The sequence below is a fragment of the Henckelia pumila genome, chromosome 3 (assembly GCF_033568475.1).
Source record: "Henckelia pumila isolate YLH828 chromosome 3, ASM3356847v2, whole genome shotgun sequence".
NCBI classification, from domain to species: domain Eukaryota; kingdom Viridiplantae; phylum Streptophyta; class Magnoliopsida; order Lamiales; family Gesneriaceae; genus Henckelia; species Henckelia pumila.
In genome coordinates, this window is record NC_133122.1 from 186138981 (window position 1) to 186164412 (window position 25432).

The 25432-nt window shown below is 35.3% G+C and overlaps 3 protein-coding genes across 6 annotated transcripts; 2 read left to right on the forward strand and 1 right to left on the reverse strand.

Moving 5' to 3' along the window:
- The first annotated feature begins 3107 nt into the window (after positions 1-3107).
- LOC140887793 (probable fructokinase-6, chloroplastic) lies at positions 3108-6305 on the forward strand. Its single transcript, XM_073295280.1, has 7 exons — positions 3108-3602; positions 3764-3978; positions 4381-4593; positions 4846-5043; positions 5131-5268; positions 5428-5544; positions 5918-6305. Exons 1-7 carry the CDS (start codon positions 3425-3427, stop codon positions 6050-6052), a joined length of 1194 nt encoding a protein of 397 aa, XP_073151381.1. The 5' UTR covers positions 3108-3424; the 3' UTR covers positions 6053-6305.
- Positions 6306-7274: 969 nt separating this feature from the next.
- Positions 7275-9775, reverse strand: LOC140892093 (protein kinase STUNTED-like). Of its 4 annotated transcripts, none has more exons than XM_073300839.1 (7): positions 9610-9775; positions 9006-9408; positions 8643-8900; positions 8375-8547; positions 8187-8266; positions 7958-8105; positions 7276-7860 (listed from the first exon to the last, which is right to left on the reverse strand). In XM_073300839.1, the coding sequence occupies exons 2-7, from the start codon at positions 9385-9387 to the stop codon at positions 7555-7557; spliced, it is 1347 nt and encodes a 448-aa protein (XP_073156940.1). In that variant the 5' UTR covers positions 9388-9408; positions 9610-9775; the 3' UTR covers positions 7276-7554. The 4 variants fall into 4 exon arrangements, with proteins under 4 accessions (XP_073156942.1, XP_073156940.1, XP_073156939.1 ...); XM_073300838.1 differs by having other exon boundaries at positions 9006-9483; XM_073300840.1 differs by having other exon boundaries at positions 7277-7860; positions 9006-9365.
- A 5554-nt stretch (positions 9776-15329) lies between these two features.
- Positions 15330-16655, forward strand: LOC140890152 (uncharacterized). The gene is made up of 3 exons (XM_073297911.1): positions 15330-15516; positions 15601-15867; positions 16459-16655. The coding sequence occupies exons 1-3, from the start codon at positions 15330-15332 to the stop codon at positions 16653-16655; spliced, it is 651 nt and encodes a 216-aa protein (XP_073154012.1).
- The last annotated feature ends 8777 nt before the right edge of the window (positions 16656-25432 follow it).

Sequence of the window (25432 nt, forward strand, 5' to 3'; positions counted from 1 at the left end):
GACAACTCCTGAATATTGGCTATTGACTTTTAGAGCGTGATTTAGCTACTTGTCTTTCTAATGTGATTCTACCAACCTTCCTATTTATACTTTTGAGGACTAAATATATGGTTTCTAATGTATCTCATTTCTACTTAAATTTGAATACTCTTAAGTCTATTAACGTTCTACTGGTTTTTAGTAGGCTTGATGTTCTACTGGCCAACATCATCAAAACTCAAAATATTTAACAATTTTTCCTTTTTGTGATGCCAAAACCCAGAATAAGGAAAATACAGAAAAACCAAAGAGAACCAGTATTTAGATAAACATTAAGCTAAAAATAGTAAAAGTAAACTTCAGTATCAAAACAAGAGTATTTAATCAAGAAAGAAAAGATTAGGATTGTGTGGATTAACCAATTGAATGTCAACTGGCTCAGGATTCAATCCTCTGTCTCCTCTTTTTTTATTGCGATTGGCAGCAGCTACAGATGATATTATTATCTTAATCAATATTGAAAATTAAACAATTAGCAAGATGACAGATGAAACCCCGTTATTAACCATTTGTACCATGATTAAGCTTGCTTGATACCAAATTTGATCCAATTGATACTAAAACTTGGTGTGTGTATGTACTTTATTTGTACCGAACTGTACATGATTTCTTGAAGTATACACTTTAGTGTAGGGCATGCAAACATGTGTCTAGGATAGGTCTTGTAGCCTTTAATTTCTTCAATTTTATGTCCACTGTACCTGAGCCGTTATTGAGAAAATGCTAAATTTTTTACATTTAAATATTTAATCCATTTCATAGTTAAAACAGCACTCAACAGACATCTATAAGTTACACTGATAATCATTATTTTGAGTTCCCGATTTCATCTACATTGTGCCTAATTACGTGTCATTTGTACTTATTTGTAGTTATTCGTGTACCTTAATATAATAATTACAGTTTGTGTGCTAGAATGTCATAAGTTCATACTTAAAATTTGTATTTCGAGTACTTAAATTTGCCAGTTGTGTGCTTGATTACTGAATATTCATACTTTGATAAATTAATTACAATTTATGTGCACAGTTAGTACATACGATGCACATATGGTTACTCATTCGGCAACATACTAACATGGGCTTAATTAAAGATACAATTAATTTGAATTGCTATATTTCCGATATTATCGTGGAAAAAAATAAAAAATTAGGTACGATTGTACTAGAATATATGAAAAATAAAATAGATGCACAACTATATATACTATAATATATTTATATATAAACTTTTTCAAATTTTTACAAAAGTAAATTAAATCTATTGGAACACTATATATCACATTTCCAAAGATATTCTCCAAATGCTTAGTTAAAAAAAATCGCGAATTTGTAGGAGTATACATATATTTTGAAATTCAGCCCGATCAATTATTTATATTTATATTAATTATAAAAACTAAAATTGCATGCATGTAAACTAGTATAATTTCATTTTCTATAAAATAAAAAAATGGATAAAATTACGCATTAATAAGGGCTGGCATACCGTAAAAAATATCGAATTATACTGATAGCGTACCGAAATTTTTTCGATATACAGATATTTTTTCGGTATATCGATTTTTTTCGGTATCTATACGTAGAGATGGGGAAAAATATCGAAATGCTGTCATACCGCCTTTACCGTACCGAAAAAAAAACGTATATACCGAAAATTTCGAAATACCGAAATTTTCGGTATCGATATCGGTATCGGTATAAGATTGCCAAATTTTAGGTATTTCTGTATACCGAAAAAAGTCGATATACACGGTATCGGTATGATACCGCATATACCGACATTTTTTTTAAAAAAAAATAGTTTAAAAAATGGTATACACAGTATCATACCGAATTTCGGTATTCGGTACGGTATCGGTATGAATTTATGTCATACCGAAATTTACCGAAATTTTCGGTACGATAACGGTATCGAAAATTTTCGGTACGGTACGCGGTATTCGTTGAATACCGCGATATACCGTACCGAACCACCCCTATCTATACACTATCAATATTAATTTTTTCCATACCAAAATTTCAAAATTTCGGTATCGATATCGGTATAAATATTTTTCATACCTATATTTTTTTAACGGTATATACCGAAAAACCACCGCTCGGCATTATCGATTACCCGTCAATTCTGAAATTTAATTTGCACATGCAATTTATCACAAATAATAATTAACTTAAAGAAACAAAAAACTATGAACCAGTAATATAATTTCAAATTTCAAGAGCAAAAACTTGTTAATTGAGAATCACATCCTTATAATCAAATATACATTCCACAGTACTGCATGAATATATCCCATTATTTTCTTAAAAAATAAAATAATTTGAAAATTGAAATAAATAAAACGAAAACATTACATTATATGAATAGATCCCAATATTTCTAACTTAATATTCAAATAAATGTTATATAAACATCAGGAATGAAACAAAGCCACATAATATCAAAGGAAAACTCCTACAAAAATACATTGATCCTTAACAAATTTTAAAAACAATGAAGTGTGGGTATTGTCTAAAAAAGATATAATTTTCAATTTAAAATTAATACGAATTTATTTTTGGGTCTTAAAATCAAAGAAGATTAAAAAACAAAGTGTTGATGAGTCAAAAGAAAAACATTTCGTGAGGGAAAAAAACATGTCAATGGAGGAAGGAAATAAAGTAATAAGTCAATTTTTTTCAAAAAAAAATATCCTATCAAACAAATAAAATAAAATCAGTAATAAATATAAAGGAAAAGAGACAAATGGAAGAAATAAATAAGAGAGAAGTATAGTAGAAATGTATTGAGGGGTTTCAAAATATTAGAGAGGTCAATTTAGTACTTTCGCAAGGGTAGAGAGCTGAAAAACATTAATTGTCAATGTCAGGGAGTCGAAACAATCTTTTCCCTACACATGGACTCATGAACACATAATTCAATTTGCATTTAAGGATTTTAGGGAAATTTACCGTTAATAAATTAGGGGGAAAAAAAAATTGGAAATCACAAACTTTGATGGTTATTGTAGAATTTGATGTTAGAATGTTTACTATTTGGGGTATGCATATGTAATCAGTACATAATATAAATCATACTTGAGAAGTCAAAGCTCCTGTAGACTACGAACATCTACTTGCTCGCTTCAGTGTCCGCTCATTCTTGGCTATCTCCGCTGGACTGAAAATAGAAGATTAAAAATTATCCCTTTTCTTGCAAGATTTTACTGATCCTTACAGTTCGATGAGTCCGATGTTGCCTGTTTGAGTTTTCCCCCTTTGGTAGACATCGATTTTAACGTCGACTATATAATATAGCTAGCTAGGCCATTGCTCCGAGGAACAAGTCTTTCCTTGTGGATCAGTGAAATTTCGTTCCTGTTATCTATTTTGGAACTTGATACATGGCTCTTCATTCTACTGCTTTGAGCTTCAGCTGTGTTTCTTCCAAGTCTCAACTTTTTGGGCTACCCAATTGGTTATTGGGTCCCTCTTCTCTCCACAGGAGATGCGGTGTCAGAGCCAAAGCCACAGTTTTTTCTTCAAAGTCAGCAGCTTCGTTTCCACGATTCAGAATCCGAGGTCAGAAATTGTTTATATTTTGGAAACTCTGTTTTACATGAAACTGCTAGATTAAATGATGAAATTTAGGACCAAAAGTTTTATCATTTCAAAAAAAAAAGTAAAAGCGATGTATCAGCTTAGCTTGCTTTGTTTGTGTTTTGTTTGTCCATTTCTGATAGGAAAAGCGTTTGAAAACGATAATGGGACGGTCGAAAAAGATGATTCATCAAATCTTGTGGTTTGCTTTGGGGAAATGCTGATTGATTTTGTTCCAACCACAAGTGGGCTTTCATTAGCTGAAGCAGCAGCATTTAAGAAGGCTCCTGGAGGGGCCCCCGCAAATGTCGCAGTCGGCATTGCTCGCCTAGGCGGTGCATCAGCATTCATAGGCAAGGTAGTTTAGTGTATTATCTTCTATTTGCAATGCAAGTTCATGTACAAATATGCTATGGATGTTATTATCCCAAATTGGTTTCGTAAGAATTGTGGATTTGGTATCTTTTTGAGCTTATGGCTTAACAATAAGCCGGTACAGCCGGAATATCATCCAATCGATGTCGACATTGTGGTACATGTCACTTTATAGAACATCAAATACAAATAGTTGTATTTGATGTTGTGTGCAGGTGACAAGTATGCTGGCTTCTAAAAATGATTTTGTTGACATAAATGTCCGTCAATCATTACGTCTATTTTTCAAATTTACAAAATAAAATGATTTATGTGTTGCTACTTTCTCTTTTTAAAGCCTTGAAAATTGATGTTCGTATATAAATGTCATTTGATTCATGCTCAGGTGGGTGAAGATGAATTTGGTTACATGCTTGCTGATATTTTGAGGCAAAACAATGTAAATAATGAGGGAATGAGGTTTGATCCAGGGGCTAGAACAGCCTTAGCGTTTGTGACACTCAGAAAGGATGGAGAACGTGAATTCATGTTCTATCGTAATCCTAGCGCTGATATGTTGCTTCAAGTGTCAGAACTTGACTTGGAGTTGATTAAAAAGGTATGTGATGGGAACTCTCCTAAAGCAAATGAGTAAAAAATTCTATAGCAGCATAGTGTGTAGGTTTTTAGAAACAAAAGAAGATCGATTTTACTTATGTGCAATGGCTTTTAATATTGATTACCGATGCTTATGGGTTTCAAATTTGACTTGGTTTGTTTCTTAATTTGAGAGATTTGATTTTCTAAAATAATGGTTTTAGCCAATCAAAGACTTAGTTACGGATTCTGACCGATTCTCGGTCCTCATCAGGCCAAAATTTTCCACTATGGTTCAATAAGTTTAATCACTGAACCTTGTAAATCGACCCACATTGCTGCCACAATAGCCGCAAAGGAAGCCGGCGTTATCTTGTCATATGATCCAAATTTGAGGCTTCCGTTGTGGCCTTCTGCAGAAAGTGCAAGAGAAGGCATTCTTAGCATATGGAACACGGCTGATATTATTAAGGTAATATATTTGAACTTAATTGCTTTTTAGATCATAAATTTCAATGCAACGTACGGAATCTTATGTTTGAGTTATATAAAACCACAGATAAGCGAGGAAGAGATATGTTTTTTGACAAATGGGGAAGATCCCTATGATGATAACGTTGTTCGTAAGTTATACCATCCAAACCTCAGATTACTCCTCGTCACTGAAGGTCAAGAAGGTTGCCGATATTACACTAAGGTGTGGTTTCTATATCGTGATAAATATGACATGTTAGAAGTTTCATGTTTAAATTTTAAAATACTAATGGTTTGATTTTGAGCCTAACTTGTCAATTCTTTTCTTCCAAACAGACACTGGGTACTTTTCTTATGGTAAGCTTTGTCGTGAATTTTTCAGGAGTTTAATGGAAGAGTAGCGGGTTTAAAGGTGGAAAGTGTGGATACCACCGGTGCTGGAGACGCATTTGTGGCCGGAGTCTTATCACAGCTAGCTACAGATACGTCATTGCTTCAGGTAACAATAAAACCAAAGGCAGTGTGATGGGGTTAGATGGTGTGTCGTAGCCTAGTACCATACTTCTTTCCCATGTTTTTTTTAAAAAAAAACAATATATGTCCACAACTACTAGTTCTACAGGCTTGGGCTAATAATGTTGGGAATGAGTAGATAGTGTTCAAACAAGTGTAGGCTGGGGCTAGGGGACATAAGCCTGGAATTATATGTTCATGCTGGGTATTCGTATTCGTGGTCAGAATTCAGGACATCCCGATTTTATACTGTTAAGCATGAAACAATTATTAGTCCCACCCTTGAGGAGTTCGAGCTTTAGAGAGCAAATGAATTTCACGCTTCATGTGTATTATATTTGTTTCTTCCATCTGATCAGGACGAGAACCGGTTAAGGGAAGCTCTGAGATTTGCCAATGCTTGTGGTGCCTTGACTGTGACAGAAAGAGGTGCAATCCCAGCTCTGCCCACAAGAGAAACTGTGCTCGACGCCCTGCTCAAGTCGGTTTCGTAAATTTTCTCATTCAAACCACCAAATTTCAACATCCAGTAGTTTTTTTTGTACATCGCCTGACGTGTCTGCATGAACAATTTTCCCCCGCGGTACATTTCCTTGTATTCATAATTCTGTATGAAATTTGATTCAGTTAATACATTCATGGAAAAAAGTGTGCAAGAGTTGGTTCAAAAGAAAAATAAGAATAAAAGAACTGTACTATACTTAATTGACATATCCCATTGTTCTTTTCTCGGTGATAATTTGATTCAGTTTTAACCAAAGTTGAGAGCTTCACCATTTTGACTATACGAGGCCACGAATTGTAAGATGTTTTATTTCTAAATAGTATACTCAAATCCTTTCGTTTTTTAGGGAGCGTTTGCAATAGATTATGCTTTTATAGAAGTCATTATAGATATTGTAAAAAAGTGAAGAGAAATCAAAAGTTAGGGAGTATTTGCAATCACTAAAAAAAAAGTGATTGTTAGATTTTAGCTTAAAAAATCACTTTTGTGTGTTTTTTAAAACCAAATTATGTGTTAGTTTATGATTAACTTAATTAAAATCCAAAAGCTAGTCATATGGTGATTATGATTCTTCAAAAATGGTTTTAATAAAAAGATCAATGTTAAAATTACTCTAATCACTTATTTATCAAACACTACCCAACTTTGATCTTTAAATTTTCATATTTGTTTTCAAATACTACCAACTTTTGATTTTTCTTAACTTTTTTATAATCTATAAATTTAATCACTTCTACAAAAGCATAATCTTTTGCAAATACTCCCTTAATATTGTTTGAAAACAAAAGTGAAAATCTAAAAATCAAAGTTGAGTAGTGTTTGATAAATAAGTAATATAGTGATTTTATAACTAACATTTTTATTAGAATCACTTTTGAAGAATCATAATCACAATATGACTAGCTTTTGAATTTCAATTAAGTTAAATATAAGTTAACACATTATCTAGATATAAAAAACACATAAAAATAATTTTTTTAAGCCAAAATTTAAGGATCACTTTTTTCAATGATGGCAAAAACTATATTATATTATAAAGGCAATAAATAATGGATAAATCTCTGAAATCTCTGCTGTTACACAAGGGAGTCACGCAAGACCATGAAGCCTGACACAGGGCACATGCAATCTTGAATCATTTGCACGACGGCATTGTATTACTTTCCAGTCATCGAGAATATTTGCAGGCTCCCTAACATGGGATATGAAATAACACAGAACTCATATAAATAAAATAAAATAATCCAGTCAAATTACTGCATATTATTCTCTAATAATCATCGTATCATTATGTGATAATAATGAGTTACGCCCCGAGATACAAGGATTCGCCGACCCTTGTCCTAAATGCTTAGTTGGAGCCAGTCCCACCACTCGAATTTGGCTAAAACAAAGCAAATATATCATATGCAGAACTATACATGATACAATCTCATGATATCTAAGCTAAATCACACTCATTGACCAATTCTTGGCCTGAAGTTTCTTACATCACCGGCAGTGGAAGTGATAATCGTCGTCGAATTCGGCTCCTAGCATGGCTAATGCAAAATGACTGCTCATTTCATTCTTCGTCCCCTGCATTTGAGAATTAAAATCTCTGCTTAAGCCAACTGATTCTTTTCCTCTCAGTAATTTGACGATCTCACGCATGTCTAGCCTAAGTGATTCCTCGTAGGTTATGCAAGCACTCGCAGCTTGAATCATTTGTGCTATCTGTTTTGATTGCTTTCTTGTAAAGTTTAATCGTGGATCGAGCAATTTTTCCACCCCTCCTAGCTGCAACAGCGGCTTTGCCTACAAGGATAAATGGACAGAATATCCATTCATAAGTTTGTATTTTACCACACCATACTTGAGTAAAAATCAGGAGCAACAATAGGCAATGACATACCCAAGAAACCAAATTTTCTTCTCCCGGTCCTCTTCTTGATTCAATAGGTTTCCGACCAGTTATTAGTTGCAACAGAACGACTCCAAAGGCGTAAACATCGGTTTTATCAGACACTTTGCCGTGCTGGAAGTATTCAGGAGCCAAGTACCTATAAGATTCAAGAAAAAACAGTCTTTGATTTTAGAATGGAACCAAGAAAATTTATACTTGAAAGTTGTAGATGTCATACCCAAAAGTGCCTTTAACCGTTTTACAGAGGAATGGTACCGAACGCGCAGGAGTCCATGTTGCCAATCCAAAATCGCACAGCTGTAGATGTAAAGTTGTAAACTAACAAAAAATGGATATAAAAAATCTCCGGCTACCTAATGGGAATTGAACCAAAAAGGAGATCCAAGAAATGGGGTTCTCCTTCACCTTTGGCTTCATTTTGGAGGACAGAACGATGTTTGAGGGCTTAATGTCCCTATGAACAACACATCTCTCTGTTCCATTATGCAAATACTCGATCGCCTCTGCAATTCCCACGGCAATCTTATACCTAACAGACCATTGAAGCGCCAGACAACCCTTTCCTTCAGCATTCTTTTCTGCACACAACATCACATCTTGAATCAACTTAAACTTCTTAGGACACACCATATGTTCTTCTAGGAAATGAAATGCAATCGATATGAAATCATACCGTGTAAAAATCGCTCCAAGCTTCCACCAGAAACATACTTGTAGACCAGAAACAAGCCTTCCTCAGCATCAATGCAAAATCCCACCAGGGGAACAATGTGAGGATTATGCAAAGAACTGGCTATCATTAATTCCCTACAAAAAGTCTTTGATGCCTCCTTGTCTTCTTTATCCAACCGCTTAATGGCCACTGAAGTTCTAAGAAATCCAACACTTCCTCTAAACACACAGCTCAATGCTCCTTTCCCTAAAACTCTTCCTAACCATACAACAAAACAACACAGAATTAAATATAACAAATCATTTTGACACACAAAATCATGGAATCAAAAAAAAAAAAAAACCAATGTAGTAGTAGTAGTACCTTTGGAAAAGTTTCTCGAGGCATGGAGGATTTCCGAGTAGCTGAACCTAATTAAAGAGTGTGACACAGGAGAAATACTCCTCTCCAGTGACTCAATTCTCCTCCATTTTAACTCTCTAGTTTTAGAATCTGCCAACATGCCATTATCCAAATTCACCATCAAAACAGTAGCAGAAGAACAGCCACTATTTACTGGCATGGATTCAAGCTCAATCTGAGAGCATAAACTGAATCTGAAAGAAGAGTGAACCGAGTGTGGCTCCTCTGCACCACAGCCACCAGGCCCAGCCAGCAACCAAGCCTTGTTGTGCTCCGAATTCTTGCTAGAGCTCCGCCGTCTTCGGCGCGGAACGACACAAGCTAAACCAAAATCCCACATCATTTCTTCCTTCAAAAGCTTGAACTTCACTTCGTACACATCAATGTCACAGTACTCATGATTCACAATGGGGGGGCATATAGTTGGTGCAACCCGTAACTGAAAAATTCATTACAGATTATTATAACAACTCTCCAAAAGCAAAAGCACGAAAATCCAGGAACTAAAAAGAGAGACTGAATAAAGCAAAGGTGTAAAAGAAGGAAGAAAAAGAAAAGGCGATACCTTTGCTTCAAAGAAGAGGATTGAATATTATAAATTTACTTCTCCGGTGAAAAAGGACGAGTCTTGGAATAATGGCTGTGCATGTGCACGAACAGATTCACTGCAAGTTTTGCTTATGATATCGAAAGACCACTGGAAATCTGTAATGTCTATGGAGGATTAATGTAATGCCTCTAATGACACCAACCCAAATATATGGTGAATTAAATATACTAAAGACAGGAGAAATGTGAGTGGCGTGAAGAGAAGAAAGCGGGGGGTGGGGGGTCAGATTCTTGGTGGTGTTTCTGAACAAAAGACAAACAAAACCCACTGCATTTATGCATTAAAATATTTAACACACCCATGCCTCTTAAATCAATGTCCAACAATGATTTGTTACTTGTTAGGTGATAAACTTCAAAATCATATAATCCAATTTTCATAATCTTATTAGAGAATCAATCATTCAAAAAGTAAAATGTTATATGTACAAAGAGAATTACAAATTGTATTTTAAATTATAAAATTAACTTTTTTTATTTGATTTGAAAAAAAATCTTTCCAACATGTATTTAGGATAGTTTTGTGATTTTAAATGCACTTTGTAACTCAATGTGTAACCCTTATTATACACGTAGCATGATTCAATTAAAAAAAAAACTGCATCATGCGAACTTGAACTAATAATAATTTAAGGCTGTGTTTACTTTAAATGATGAAAATGAGCAAGTATAGATTAAAGTATGATTATTAAGATAATTTGATAGGATATAGAGTGGTTATGGATAAATAATAATATGTTTAGTTGGATGGATTAAAAAATTTTTGTAAAATTTTATAATTTCATAAAAAATTTAGGACTAAAAATCATCTGTGAATGCTATCATTAACGGGCCAAAAGATTTATACCCATTTTCAATTTTGCAAGTAACACAGAATTAGTCATTATTAATTATGTAATCCTTCATTTATCAAGGCAAATAAATGCATCCGAAATAATTAGAAGACATAGAAAACAGGGTTGATTGTGATTTGGTAGATTGCCTGCAAGCAATGCATTTAATTGAAATCGGATAATTTGGACAAGATTTAATTATTAATTTAGGAAAATGTGGGAGTTCAAAGTTAAATGTGGACTTTGGATTATGATTAAAGAATTATTTGATGTACCAAATATTAGCACGAAAATTTAATGATTTAGTTTGGTGACCATCCAATTCCATCATTTCTATCCCCAACAACCAGGCTCGACAGACGACATGGGATCGATTTGGTTTTCACCAATTTTGCTTTTATTTTTTGGCCTCAATTTTAAATTTTGAAATGGTCTGTGTCATGTTTATCAATTATCAATTCATAATTTGCGATCATATGTTATTATATTATTATAAGCACACGTATGGATTAATAATATATATCAAGTCCTTTCAAAAAAAATAATATATATCACGTGAATCAACATACGTAATGCGTTCATTTGTAACATTTTTTTTTACAAAAAAATGTATAATCCTTCTATTTTCCTGTTGTGTATAATGTTGGGGTAATTGTTTATAATCTACTTTTTGCGTTTTGACTTTTGATTTTAATTTTATCATTTGCTCTTAAAAGTAAAATAGAACGGGATGAGTATTTTTGGGAAACAAATTGCCTTATTTTTTATACCAAAATTTGGTTTCGTTAGATATGCAGCTATAGATACATATTATTGTTTTTAACAAAAACAAACTAAAAAAGGTAAGAAAATATATATTCTTCGAAAAAAATTAAATCAGAGTATCTATTTCCAGACCCTAAACAATATTCACAAAGTGGTAGTAAGAAAGAAGATAATGAAAGATTTTTAACACAAAATAAGGAAAAATCAACATATTTCAACATCATTTTCAGCTTTTAAAACAAAATTGTAATAAAAATTGAGCAGAGTCCAGTTGGTATAACAATAAAGCAGAGTCCATCTACCAACGGGTGATTCTATGCTACACCGGGTGAAATACTCCCTAATTTTTTTGAGATGTTCGCGCGAACATATTCCTAAATGACAAAAAATATCATGCTAAATGACAAAAAAGTACAGGCGGGGTTCACATGATTTTTTTTCAGCAAGATGTTTGCGCGAACATCTTAACAAAAAACACAAAATGAGTGTATCTCACCTGGTGTAGCATAGAATCACCCTCTACCAACGGTATAAAATTGACAAAAACATATAGTGGCCCCTCGGTTAAAAACCAAAGAAATCTTTTTCAATTATTTTTTCCCATATATCCATTTGGTTTCAGTAGACAATTAAGAAAAAATGCTTTTTTTTAAAAAAAAAAAAAAGTGTTTTATTAACTCAAATGTATTTGGATAAATTTTAACTGCTATTAAAAGCACTTATTTAAGCCAAAATAAGTGTTTTTTTTAAAAACCTATATTTATAGCTTTTCAAATGCTTATTTTAAAACTCAACTTTAAAAAAGTGTTTTCAATATTTTTATCCAAACACAAAATTATTTCAACTTTTACTTTAAAAAGTGCTTTTAAAAGCCAGCTTAAAAAAACACTTATTATTTTAAAAACTCTACTGAAAGCAAACGGACCTTTGTGATTACTCAAAACAAAAATGCATATGAGTTTTTCCTTAATTAACAAAATTTCCTAAATGCATTTTTTTAAAAAAAATTCAAACATATGCAGTGTTTGGGATTATTTCTTTTTGCGCCTCAAACGCATACAAATCTCGAGTTGTGAGATTAATATATTTAATGCATTAACATATCTCAACAATTGTGTTTTGATGATTAAAAAACTCGGTCCATTGTTACTAATGTTTTAATTTGAGAAAATGCAGAATTTAGGATTTTTGTCCAGTTGAGTTCGGAATCTCCGAAGCAGTGATCGGAAGGTCCGAACAGAACCGACTTGAAGCCCTGCTGAAGTAGTTAGGATGCAGCGAAGTAAATATGTTCGGAGGCAACGAAGAGCATGAGTTCGGAAGTTCTGTTCGGGGATCGGAAGATCCAAAATGTCCTAACCATAAACAGAGATCTCAAAATTCTAAAATTCAAAGTTGAAGAAATTATCATTGATCGGATGCACCAAAGATGAGATCGGATGGTCCGACCTTGGAAAATCAACAGTTCATATTTTTGCGGAACAAAAGATACTAAGTTGAAGATCAGAAGCTGTAACGCCCAGAAATTATCTTAATTGAGTTTATTATATATTGATATTCCGAGATTAAAAATTTGAGGGATTGAATTGAGAATTGATCAAGGACTGAATTGTAATTTTTTGAGAATTTTAGGGACTAAAGTGCAATTTGGCCATTTGACTTGGTCTTTATTATTGGATGCATGACTAGGCTTCTTCATTTCTTCTCCTCCTTCTTCCAAACAGTGCCCCTCCATTGAAGAAACTACAAGCCTTCTTCAAGCTTTTGTTTCTCCGGTTTCGTACAATCCGTCTGGTAGAAATTAAATCTTGAGGTAGATTCACGATCACGACATCGAAGGCTTCGTTCTATCGTAAGTTTTTTTTCGATCAGCTATACTTCAATTTTTGGACGTCGTTGGAATTCGATTATTTTTGGATATGCTGTTCTTGAGCTAGCATATATCATTTATTCGAAGTCAGATTGGAAAAATAACGATGTTCGGAATTGTTATGAATTTTTGAAGCATAAGTCAAAAATGGGGTTTTGAGATTTGATTGATATTGAGTTGGTTGTGTTGAGATGGTGGTTTTTATGAGTTGTATTGATTGATATGCTGAGTTTGTGGTTTTTTGGTTTTTCGTTTAATAGCCGTTATGCCGCCGATATGAGTTTTGGGATATCGTTGGGTTTGAATTGATTGAGCCATATTTCGTTTGAGTTTGAATGTTGATTTCGATCCTATATTACTTCATTACAGATTTGTTTGAAGGTTGTTGGATTCGGAGTTGGCAGAATATGAATCGATAAAGAATTGGCCGAGGATTGGTAATGTTTATTCATCGAAGTCTTGGTTTGAAGTTTGTTAGGATTTTGATTGAGATCTTTGTTTTGATTATCCGGATTTGGAGCTCTTCGAATCGAGAAAAGGTATAAGTCGACATAGAATTATAATGGGACGAATACTCGAATCTGAGTTGATTTTCAAGTTTCCCTGAAATCACATACTTGCATGTTTAATTGAATTACTTGAATTATATGTTTGAATGTATTCGATTTTCACTTGCATTCATCTTGAGCCAAACAATTTGATTTCATTTTGAATTAGATGTTTTGGGGACTATAATCGAGTGGCATTGGTCGTCGAGTTACTCCAATAGCCCGAAACTCCTTATAGTTGCTCCAGAGTCTAGAGGATTGAGATATGAATCATCCACCTCGATCGGAAGAGTCGATGAGTTGTTGTGATATCTTGACCTCGGGATCCAAACCAAAGAATCGAGTTTACCTTTGATTATTTGATTAGATAATCCCGATTTTAATGCCATGTATTTCATTCTATTTCATATTTGGAATGTGTTGAAGTTATATCATGATTTTGATATATTATTTGATATTTCATGTTTGTTGCTTTTACCGGAAATATTATTCTCATCGGAGTTATCAGGTTGTTGTCTTGTTTTTGTATGTGTACTTGGAAACAGGTGGGGTAGGATCGAGTCAGAGACAACATGGCTAGATCGGGTTGTGATTGATAGAAGTGAGGATCGGTTTTAGAAGTCGAATTGTATTATCGAACTTGTTATGTATTTGAAGTTTGAATTAAGTTTAGAACTGATGCATGTTCTACTTTGGATGTTTGAACAACTTTAGACCTTCATGTATCATATTTTGATAGATTGAAGTATTAATGCATGTTATGATTGAGATTTGAGTTTTTATTGGGTTTTATCAGATCTGTTATGCTTTTTATTTTTGCTGGTGTAGCAGGGCATGGACCCCGTTCCACCTCCTTGCAAGGGTCCGTGTGTCCTCCGCTCGAGGTTTTTGTTTGAGGTTTGATATGCACGGACCCCGTGCCACATCCGTTCAAGGGTCTGTGTATCCTCTGTTTTCGAAAATGAATTGATGTTGACATGCACGGACCCCATGCCACCTCCGTGTAAGGGTCCGTGTGATGTTACTGCTGAGGCAGAGAGTTGATTTTTCGTGCATTTTGTGCACGGGGTCCATGTATTTTGCACTCTTTGATTCTCGGCTACAGATTAATGCATGGACCCGGGCACGGAGGTGTGCACGGGGTCCGTGCATGCTTTAAAAAAAAGTTCTTTACTTAATTCTGCCTCGCCTTTTGTGATTGTTTGATCGATTTACTTATGATTAGATGATTAGAACCGAGGTCCTTACATTAAGTGGTATCAGAGCAATAAGTTCTTGGATTTAATTAGAGTGAGCGGGGTAGATCGAGTCCGCTTGAATTAATTTCTCGCATGTGATTGAATTCTTTTTTTGACTAGTTGAATTCCATGCGAGCATGCTGTATTATTCGAGAATTATTTGAATTACATGATTTTGTGATTTAAATTGTAAAGCATGAATTATTTGAAACACGAACTGCAATTGTTTCCTGTTTTAAATTCGAATGCTTTCTGAGATTGAATGAATATGAGAAAAAGAGGTTGAAGGGCACCGAATTGTTGAATTGAGGTATATGTGTCCTAATCTCTTGAATATCAGATATGGCACCTCGACAAGTTTTGAACAGGAATGACCAGCAGTAACTCCTCCGAATGATCAGGGTAGTACTGAGGCTGATGTGATGGATGTCACTGCGACGCCAATGGAAACCTTACTGAAGAGGTTTCAGTTGTTCAAACTGCCAACGTTGAAGGGTGCCGAGAATGCAGTTGATTGTGAGAGTTGGTTGGAGGACATTGATCAGTTGTTCGATTCTCTCGACTACTCAGACGATCATCGTATCTCGTTAGTTGTTCATCAGCTTCAGGGTATTGCTAAAAATTGGTGGATCTCGATGAAGAAAGGCCTAGAGAATTGAGGTATGGTTGTTTCTTGGAGTGTGTTTAAAACAGAGTTCTACAAACGCTTCTTCCCAATCTCGTATAGAAAAGATAAAGGGGCCGAATTTGCTACTTTGAGGCAAGGGAATTTGAATATTGAAGAGTACGTGGCCAAGTTCGATAGCCTGTTGAAATTTGTGCCGCACATTGCCGATAATGAAGAAAAAAAAACCGATCAGTTCATTAATGGCTTGAAACCCGAGATCTTTACTTTGGTTAATACTAGAAGGCCCGATAATTTTGTCGATGCTATGAATCAAGCCAAAGGAGCCGAAGCAGGTTTGGTGAGACAGCGAGGATCTTAGTTTGTACTTCAGAGCAGAGATTTTCAAAATCAGCCGTCTAAATTTCAAAGTCATCCACCGAGATCCGAGTGAGGTAGCAGTGGAGGTAACAGAAAGGATTACTTTCGTCCGAAGGGGAAACAGTTCAAGAAGCCAGGGAGCAGTTCTTTTGGTTCCAGTGGCTCGAAGCAATTCGGTTCAGGACAAAGTTCTGGATCATCTGGTATGTCTTGCAGCAAGTGTGGAGGTCGACACCCCAGTGATCAGTGTAGAGGAATCTTTGGAAGCTGTCATATCTGTCACCAGACCAGACACTTTTCTAGAGTGTGTCCTCAGCGTAGTTCTGAGCGATCGCAGGGTGGGAGTTCTTCGAGACAACAAGTTCAGCCTGAGAGGCAAGCTTTTGTAGTTCACTCTTTTCAGCCTCAATAGCAGAATGGACAGGGAGGTAATCAGAATGTGAATCAAACTCCTAGGAAGCATGCGAGAGTGTTTGCTCTTACTGAGGATCAGGCTCAGGCAGCACCTAATGATGTTATAGCAGGTAACTGTTCGATTTTTGGTTACTCTGCTCATGTATTGATAGATACGGGTGCATCTCATTCATTTATATCTAAGCAATTTGTTTTGATGCATGCCTTGCCTTCTGAGCCTTTACCTGCTATAGTTGTTGTTACTTCACCTTTGGGTGGAGGAATTGTTTCTATGAAATTGGTTCGAAACTGTGAACTTTGTTTTGAATGGAATATGATTGAATTGGATTTCATTGTACTTGGATTATAAGATTTTGACTGCATTGTTGGTATAGATGCTTTAACCAAGTACAGAGCTACCGTGGATTGTTTTCAGAAGGTAGTCAGATTCAGACCGGAGATGGCCGATGAGTGGAAATTTTTCGGTAAGGGTTCTAGATCGAAGATCCCTTTGATATCTGTTTTGTTGATGACTCGTTTGTTACAGAAAGGAGCAGAGGGATTCTTGATTTATGCAGTTGATGTCCTGAAGTCTAGGCCTGGGTTGATTGATATACCAGTGGTTAGAGAGTTTGCGGATGTCTTCCCGGATGAGATTCCTGGATTTCCGCATATTCGTGAGATCGAATTCAGCATTGAATTGATGTCAGATACTCAACCGATTTCTAAAGATCCTTATCGAATGACACCTGTTGAATTGAAGGAATTGAAAGAACAACTCAAGGATTTGATTGCCAAGGGATACATCAGACCTAGTGTGTTGCCTTGGGGTGCTCCTGTTCTTTTTTGTGCAAAATAAAGATGGATCTATGCGACTCTATATTGATTACCACCAATTGAACCAGGCTACGGTAAAGAACAAGTATCCATTACCTTGAATAGATTATCTTTTTGATCAATTGCAGGGTTCTTGTGTTTATTCGAAGATTGATCTGAGATCAGGATATCATCAGTTGAGGGTTCATGAGGAAGATGTTCCTAAGACTGATTTCAGGACGAGGTATGGCCATTTTGAGTTTATAGTTATGCCGTTTGGTTTTACTAACGCTCCAGCAGTCTTTATGGGTCCGATGAACCAAATCTTTCAGAAGTTTTTGGATGAGTTCGTGATTATTTTTATTGATGATATTCTTATCTATTTGAAGATTCGTGCTGATCATGCAGAGCATTTGAGAATTTTTTTGCAGACTTTGCGTGCCGAGCAGTTGTTTGCTAAGCTGTCAAAGTGTGAGTTCTGGTTGGATCGAGTTGTCTTTCTCGGTCATATTATTTTTGGAGATGGGATTTCTGTTGATCCCAGCAAGATCAAAGTGGTTATGAATTGGCCTAGACAGACATCTGTGCCTGAGATTCGGAGTTTTATGGGTTTAGCAGGTTACTATCGCAGATTCATTGAGGGATTCTCATCTATTGCAAAGCCGATTACTCAGCTTACTCAGAAAAATGTGTCTTTTTTTCTGGACCAAAGCGTGTGAGGCCAGTTTTGTTGACTGAAGAAGCGGTTGACTAGTGCTTCAGTCTGATCTATTCCTTCAGGTACTGGTGGTTATTCAGTTTATTGTGATGCTTCTCATCGAGGATTGTGATGTGTTCTTATGTAGAGGAAGCACGTGATATCATATATGCATCGAGGCAACTAAATTTGCACGAGACTCGATATCCGATTCATGATCTTGAGCTTGCAGCGATCATATATGCTTTTAATATCTGACGTCACTATCTTTATGGTGAGACTTTCGAAATATTTTCAGATCATAAAAGCTTGAAATATTTGTTTTTGCAGTCCGAATTGAATATGAGGCAGAGAAGATGGTTAGATTTATTGAATGACTTTGACTGTGAAATCAAATATTATCCTGGAAAATCGAATGCAGCAGCTGATGCTCTTAGTCGAAAGCTTTGTTCTCTATATTTATAGAATATCGGTGTTTCTCGTTTGATCAACGATTGTTGTACTTCTGGTTTAGAGTTTTAGACAGATATGAGGTCTATCAGAGTTTTTGCGATTCAAGCCGAACTAGAGTTGATTGTGAAGATCAAAGAAGCACAGAAATCTAATCCGAGTATTCATAGTTCGATAGAGAAAGTCAGATCAGGACACCAGTCTGAATTTTAGGTCAGTAATGATGCTTTATATGTGAATAATCGTATTGTTGTTCCCGATGTTGCAGAGTTGAGACAGCGTATCTTGCGAGAGGCACATTGCATTCGATTCATTATTTATCCAGGTGGCCGAAAGATGTATAATTATTTGAGAAATCAGTTCTGCTAGAAGAAGATGAAGAGTGATGTCACGAGATTTGTATCCCGATGTTTGAACTATCAGCAGGTGAAAAGCAGAGAAGCGACCGGGAGGTCTGTTGCACAGTTAATCTGTATCAGAGTGGAAATCGGATCACATTTCGATGGATTTTGTCACGAAGCTACCACGATCAATCCGAGGTTGCGATGCTATCTGGGTAGTGATTGACCGATTGACGAAATCTGCCTATTTTATTCCATACAGGATGACATATCGACATGATCAGATGACTGAGTTATATGTTAGGGACGTTGTGAGATTGCATGGTATGCCGAAATCGATCGTTTCAGACCGAGATCCTCGGCTTACTTCTCACTTTTGGCACAGTCTCCAAGAGGCACTTGGTACTCGTTTGCACCTGAGTACAGCGTATCATCCTCAGACTGACGGACCGTTAGAGCGGACGATTCAGACTCTAGAGGATATGCTACGAGCCATAGTGCTTGACTTTGGCACTAATTGGCAGGATTTGTTACCTCTTGTGGAGTTTTCATACAACAACAGCTATCAGGCGAGTATCGGTATGACCCCTTTTGAAGCGTTGTACGAGAAGAAATGCAGATCTTATTTGTACTGGGATGAGATTTTTGAGTCACCTGATGTGGGACCAGATATGATTCGAGACATGGATGAGAAGGTGAATATTATTCGATTGAGAATGAAGATGGCTCAAGACAGACAGGAGAAATATGCGAATATCAGACGCTGACCTCTGTATTTTGATCAGGGAGACCAAGTATTTATGAAGATTTCTCCTTTCAGAGGCACAATCAGATTTGGGAAGAGAGGGAAGTTGTCTCCGAGATTCATTGGTCCATATGAGATTCTGGAGAAGATAGATGATCTTGCCTACAGACTAGCACTTCCTCCATCTCTTTCTGGTATTCACGACGTCTTTCACGTCTCTATGTTGCGGAAGTATCACCCAGATTCTTGTCATGTTCTTCAGTCAGATGAGGCAGAACTTGATAAGACGTTTAGCTACTTCGAGCGACCTAATTAGATCTTTGACTAAAAAGAGAAGCAGATGAGAAACAAATCGATTTCGTTGGTGAAAGTATAGTGGAGCCGACACAGAGTCAAAGAAGCGACTTGGGAGACAGAGTCCGATATGAGACAATGATTTTCAGACTTATTTCTATGACGTGAGTTCTTATTTCAGTCTTTGGTTCTTTATTTCTATCTTATGTGATTGAATCGTAATCGATTTTGAGGATGAAATAAATTCTTAGAGGGGAAGAATTGTAACACCCCGAAATTATTTTAATTGAGTTTATTATTGATATTCCGAGATTATAAATTTGAGGGATTGAATTGAGATTTGATCAAGGACTGAATTGCAAATTTTTGAGAATTTTAGGGAATAAAGTGCAAATTGGACATTTGACTTAGTATTTATTATTGGATGCATGACTAGGCTTCTTCATTTCTTCTTATCCTTCTTCCCCCTCCATTGAAGCAACTACACACCTTCTTCAAGCTTTTGTTTCTCCGGTTTCGTACAATCCGTCTGATAGAAATTAAATCTGAAGGTAGATTCGCGATCACGACATCGAAGGCTTCGTTCTATCGTAAGTTTTCTTTGATCAACTATACTTCAATTTTTGGACGTCGTTGTAATTCGATTATTTTTGGATATGTTGTTCCTGAGCTATCATATATCGTTTATTCATAGTCAGATTGGAAAAAGAACGACGTTCGGAATTGTTATGAATTTTTTAAGCATAATTTGAAAATGGGGTTTTGAGATTTGATTGATATTGAGTTGGTTGTGTTGAGATGGTGGTTTTTTTTAGTTGTATTGATTAATATGCTGAGTTTGTGGTTTTTCGATTGTCCGTTTATTAGCCGTTATGCCATCGTTTTGAGTTTTGGGATATCATTGGGTTTGAATTGATTGAGCCATATTTCGTTTGAGTTTGAATGTTTATTTCGATCCTATATTAATTCATTACAGATTTGTTTGAAGGCTGTTGGATTCGGAGTTGACAGAATTTGAATCGATAAAGAATTGGCCGAGGATTGGTATGTTTATTCATCGAAGTCTTGGTTTGAAGTTTTTTAGGATTTTGATTGAGATCTTTGTTTTGATTATCCATATTTTGATCTCTTCGAATCGAGAAAAGGTATAAGTCGACATCGAATTATAATTGGACGAATACTCGAATCCGAGTTGATTTTCGAGTTTTCCTGAAATCATATACTTGCATGTTTGATTGAATTACTTGAATTATATGTTTGAATGTTTTTGATTTGCACTTGCATTCATCTTGAGCCAAAAGATTTGATTTTATTTTGAATTAGACGTTTTGGGGAATATAATTGAGTGACATTGGTCGTCGATTTACTCCAATAGCCCGAAACTCCTTATAGTTGCTCCAAAGTCTAAAGGATTGAGATATGAATCATCCACCTCGATCGGGAGAGTCGATGAGTTGTTGTGATATCTTGACCTCGGGATCCCAACCAAAGAATCGAGTGTATCTTTGATTATCCGATTAGATAATCCCGATTTTAAAGCCATGCATTTCATTCTATTTCATATTTGGAATGTGTTGAAGTTATATCATGATTTTTATATATTATTTGATATTGCCTGTTTTTTGCTTTTACTAGAAATATTATTCTCACCGAAGTTATCCGGCTGTTGTCTTGTTTTTGTATGTGTACTTGGAAACAGGTGGGGCATGATCGAGTCAGAGGCAGCATGGCTAGATCGGGTTGTGATTGATAGAAGTGAGGATCTGTTTTAGAAGTCGAATTGTATTATCGAATTTGATATGTATTTGAAGTTTGAATTATGTTTAGAACTGATGCATGTTCTACTTTGGATGTTTGAAAAACTCTAGACCTTCATGTATCGTATTTTGATTGATAAAACCCAATAAAAACTCAAATCTCAATCATAAAATGCATTAATACTTCAATCTACTTTGGATGTTTCAACAACTCTAGACCTTCATGTATTGTATTTTGATAGATTGAAGTATTAATGCATTTTATGATTGAGATTTGAGTTTTTATTGGGTTTTATCAGATCTGTTATGATTTTTATTTTTGCTGGTGTAGCAGGGCACGGACCCCGTGCCACCTCCGTGCAAGGGTCCATGTGTCCTCTGCCCTAGTTTTTTGTTTGAGGTTTGATATGCATGGACCCCGTGCCACATCCGTGCAAGGGTCCGTGTGCCCTCTGTTTTCGAAAATGAATTGATGTTGACATGCACAGACCTTGTGCCACCTCCGTGTAAGGGTCCGTGTGATGTTACCATTAAGGCAGAGAGTTGAGTTTTCGTGCATTTTGTGCACGGACCCAGGCACGGAGGTGTGCATGGGGTCCGTGTATTTTGTAGTCTTTGATTCTCGGCTACAGATTAATGCACGAACCCGGGCACAGAGGTGTGCAAGAGGTCCGTGCATGCTTTTAAAAAAATTGTTAATCCTGCCTCGCCTTTTGTGATTGTTTGATCGATTTACTTATGATTAGATGATTAGAACTGAGGTCCTCATAGAAGCTCCGAAGTGGATCGGTGGGTCCGAACATGTAGACAGATGCATAATTTATTTTTTAATCTAAGCGGGAAGTGCTGATCGGAAGGTCCGATCTCTTACCAGAAAATTTGAAAATTGGTTGCACCATATAGGAAGATCTGAACAGGGTTCGAAAGGTCCAAACTAACTCGAATCTCGCCACTATAAATATATCATTCCGAAGTCATTTGAAGACAAACCATTTGCCTTCAAATAATTCTCTTTTGCGTCTTTCAATATTCTTAAAAAAATAAATCATAATGTTGTGATTGTGATCGTTGTATCTGTTGAAAGTTGCTGTGATTTTTTTTTGTGTAGCTGTCCTTGGAGCTCTCAAGGCCAAGTAGAAGAAACAAGCATATTGTCATAAAGGCTATCTTGGAGCCATCAAGGTCTAGAAAAGTTATAGTGATACCTCGATTAATTGATCTTAACCGTGAAGGGGAGACGTAGACGTTTTTATCATCGAACATTCTTAAAAAATATCTTATTTTTATTTATTTTCTGTATTTTAAGTTTTTTATTCTTACATTTCATTTGATTTTTTAACAAGTCTTCAGCTTGCGATTTTTACAAATTCAGTTTAAAATTGTTAAAGGAGCCAAAGAACTGAATTCAACCCCCTCTCCCCCTAGGTTCTAAGAAGTGGCATCAGATCTTCCTTTTGATTTCAAAACGTTTTTAACTATGGTCATTGTAGCAAGTGAATATGCCCAAAGACAATCTACAAATCATCATCCTCTTTTTAATGGTACTAATTACGGTTATATAAAAAATAGAATGTCTCTATATATCCAATTATTTGATTATGACCTTTGGAAGATCACTATCAAAGGCCCTTAAATCCCCTTGACAAGGTTGAGAAAATGAAGTTCTAAAAAAAATGGACGACTTTTCAAAAGAGGATATGCGTTTAATTTCTCAAAATATAAGGATGTGAATATTATGCATTGTTCTTTATATATGAATGAGTACAACCAGATCTCGGTGAGCTCCGCGACAAAGGAAATTTGGGACAAATTGAACATTCTCCACGAAGGAACCAACCAAGTAAAAGAAACAAAAAATTGATATCCTTCAACTCAAATACAAGACCTTCTAGATGGATCCAAATGAAGATGTTGATACAATATTTCGGATACTCACAAAATTATCAACGAGCTATCCCAACTTGGTGAAAACTATCTTGATGAGGTTCATGGGACCCTAAAAACTCATGAGCTTGAAGTATCCACATGGAGGGAGAACAACAAAGATGATGAAAATATCACTGCATAAGGGATAAATTTGACCAGCCAACTTGAAGCAAGTGACGATGAAGACATGGTAGTATTCATCATAAAGCTCAAAAATCCATGTGGTGTACCAAATACAAGAAAGACAAGAAGGTGGAAAAATAGGTAACATACTACAACCGTAAAAAAAATGGGTCATATGCAAATGAATTTCGTCTTAGAAAGAAGGCAGACAAAACAATAAAAGGGCGCTTCTAGCTGCATGGAGTGATAGTGACGACAATGAAAAAGAAGTCAATATGTCTTATGGACAAAGAGGACGACACTGAACCCGACGATGAAGATAAGGTACCTTATTGGGATGAACTTTTATGTGCTTATAGTAAAATTACTGATATATCTAGATTAGAAAAAAAATAAACAACTGAGAATTGAATTAAAGACTAGGTTGCATGTAAACGTAACATTAAAGAATACCTAGAAAAGAAATTCAATAAATTTAGTGTTAGCAGTGGAAAATTGGATAATCTTCTATGCATGCAACGATGTAGCTTTGATAATGGAGGATTATGATATGAATGTAACTCTATAAACTTCGCTAGCCTAATAGTTAAATCTAGAATAAGATCACCACATGTATGTACACATTGCTGTAAAATAGTGCATTTTATACCTAAGTGTAGATCACTTAGATATCAATATAATAAACATAATTATTTTAAACAGATCCTCAAATTATGTCCCCCTTTAACTAACAATGAAGGACCCAAAGAGCAAATAATTACCAAAGTTCAACTTGAATCTTAATCTTGAGTGGAAAAGGAGAAACAAGTCTTTGAACATTTGGCATCTTGAAAGTGGATGTTCTCAACACATGACGGGGAACAAGGTGCTTCTTCAATCAATCAAACAAAAAGAGAAGATGGACTGTCAGCTTTAGAGATAATAGCAAATGATTGATTGAAAGCATTTGATCAATAGGTATATATAATTCTACTTTAATTGATGATGTGTTCTTTGTGAAAGAGCTTAAGCATAACCACCTAAGCATAAGTCAATAGTGCGATAAGGGATATGAAGTCAAATTCAATCCACACCACTACACTGTATCACTCCCTATTGACAAATCCATAAGTTTCAAAAGATGTAGTGAAAATGTTTACAAGATAGTTTTAAATATTTATCTCTTTCAAAAATAAAAAGCCTTTTAATATTTTTTTTGATGACAAAATTCTTTGGCATAGAAGAGTAACCCATGTCGGGCTGAGCACCATCGAAAACTTTAAAACTATTTGTTGGAATGCCAAACTTAAATTTAAAATTAGATTATGCCTGTGATTTTTGTCAACTTCGAAAACACATAAGATAATCTTTCAAAAAAAAAACTTTTGTATCCACTTCTATTCCCCTTGAACTGATTCATCTAGATCTATGTTGTTCCTCATGGACTTAAGGTTTAGGAGAAAAGTCTTATACTTTTGTCTTTGTTGATGATTACTCATGCTTTACTTGAACATTGATTCTTAGCCCACATAAATGATACCTTTGACTATTTAAAATATTTGTCAAAAGGTTGAAAACGAGAAAAATCTTTCTGTCAAGTTTATCCATAATGACCATGGTACTGAATTTCAAATTGAAAATTTTACAAATTTTTGTCAAGAAAAAGGTATTGGTCACAATTTTTCTTGTCCTAGGGCAGCTCAACAAATCGGTATAGTTGAGAGGATTAATAGGACATTAGTAGAATTGCAAGGACCATGCTATGTAAGCATTCTCTACCAACGTATTTTTGGGGTGAGGCAATGAACATTGTTGTTACATCATCAATTGTGTATCAATAAGACCAATTCTCAAGAAAAATTCACATGAATTATGGAGGAGGAGAAAGCCTAACATTTCGCACTTTTGGGCTTTTGGATCAAAGTGCTTCATTCACAAAAATGATAAGGATAATCTTGGTAAATTCAATGCAAAGTCAGACAAAGGTATTTTTTAGGGTATTCTACTCCTAGTAAAACT

Excerpts from the sequence above, each read along its gene's own strand:
- LOC140887793 (XM_073295280.1), top strand. The coding sequence starts at position 3,425 with ATGGCTCTTCATTCTACTGCTTTGAGCTTCAGCTGTGTTTCTTCCAAG. Across the intron at positions 3,603-3,763 it reads TCCACGATTCAGAATCCGAG|GAAAAGCGTTTGAAAACGAT; the intron begins GTCAGAAATTGT and ends CATTTCTGATAG. Across the intron at positions 5,269-5,427 it reads GTTGCCGATATTACACTAAG|GAGTTTAATGGAAGAGTAGC; the intron begins GTGTGGTTTCTA and ends TGAATTTTTCAG.
- LOC140892093 (XM_073300841.1), bottom strand. The coding sequence starts at position 9,387 with ATGATGTGGGATTTTGGTTTAGCTTGTGTCGTTCCGCGCCGAAGACGG. Across the intron at positions 8,267-8,374 it reads CCTCCAAAATGAAGCCAAAG|CTGTGCGATTTTGGATTGGC; the intron begins GTGAAGGAGAAC and ends TTACATCTACAG. Across the intron at positions 7,861-7,957 it reads AAGAAAATTTGGTTTCTTGG|GCAAAGCCGCTGTTGCAGCT; the intron begins GTATGTCATTGC and ends TTATCCTTGTAG.
- LOC140890152 (XM_073297911.1), top strand. The coding sequence starts at position 15,330 with ATGGATGTCACTGCGACGCCAATGGAAACCTTACTGAAGAGGTTTCAG. Across the intron at positions 15,517-15,600 it reads AGTTGTTCATCAGCTTCAGG|AGTTCTACAAACGCTTCTTC; the intron begins GTATTGCTAAAA and ends TGTTTAAAACAG. Across the intron at positions 15,868-16,458 it reads AGCCAAAGGAGCCGAAGCAG|ATACGGGTGCATCTCATTCA; the intron begins GTTTGGTGAGAC and ends ATGTATTGATAG.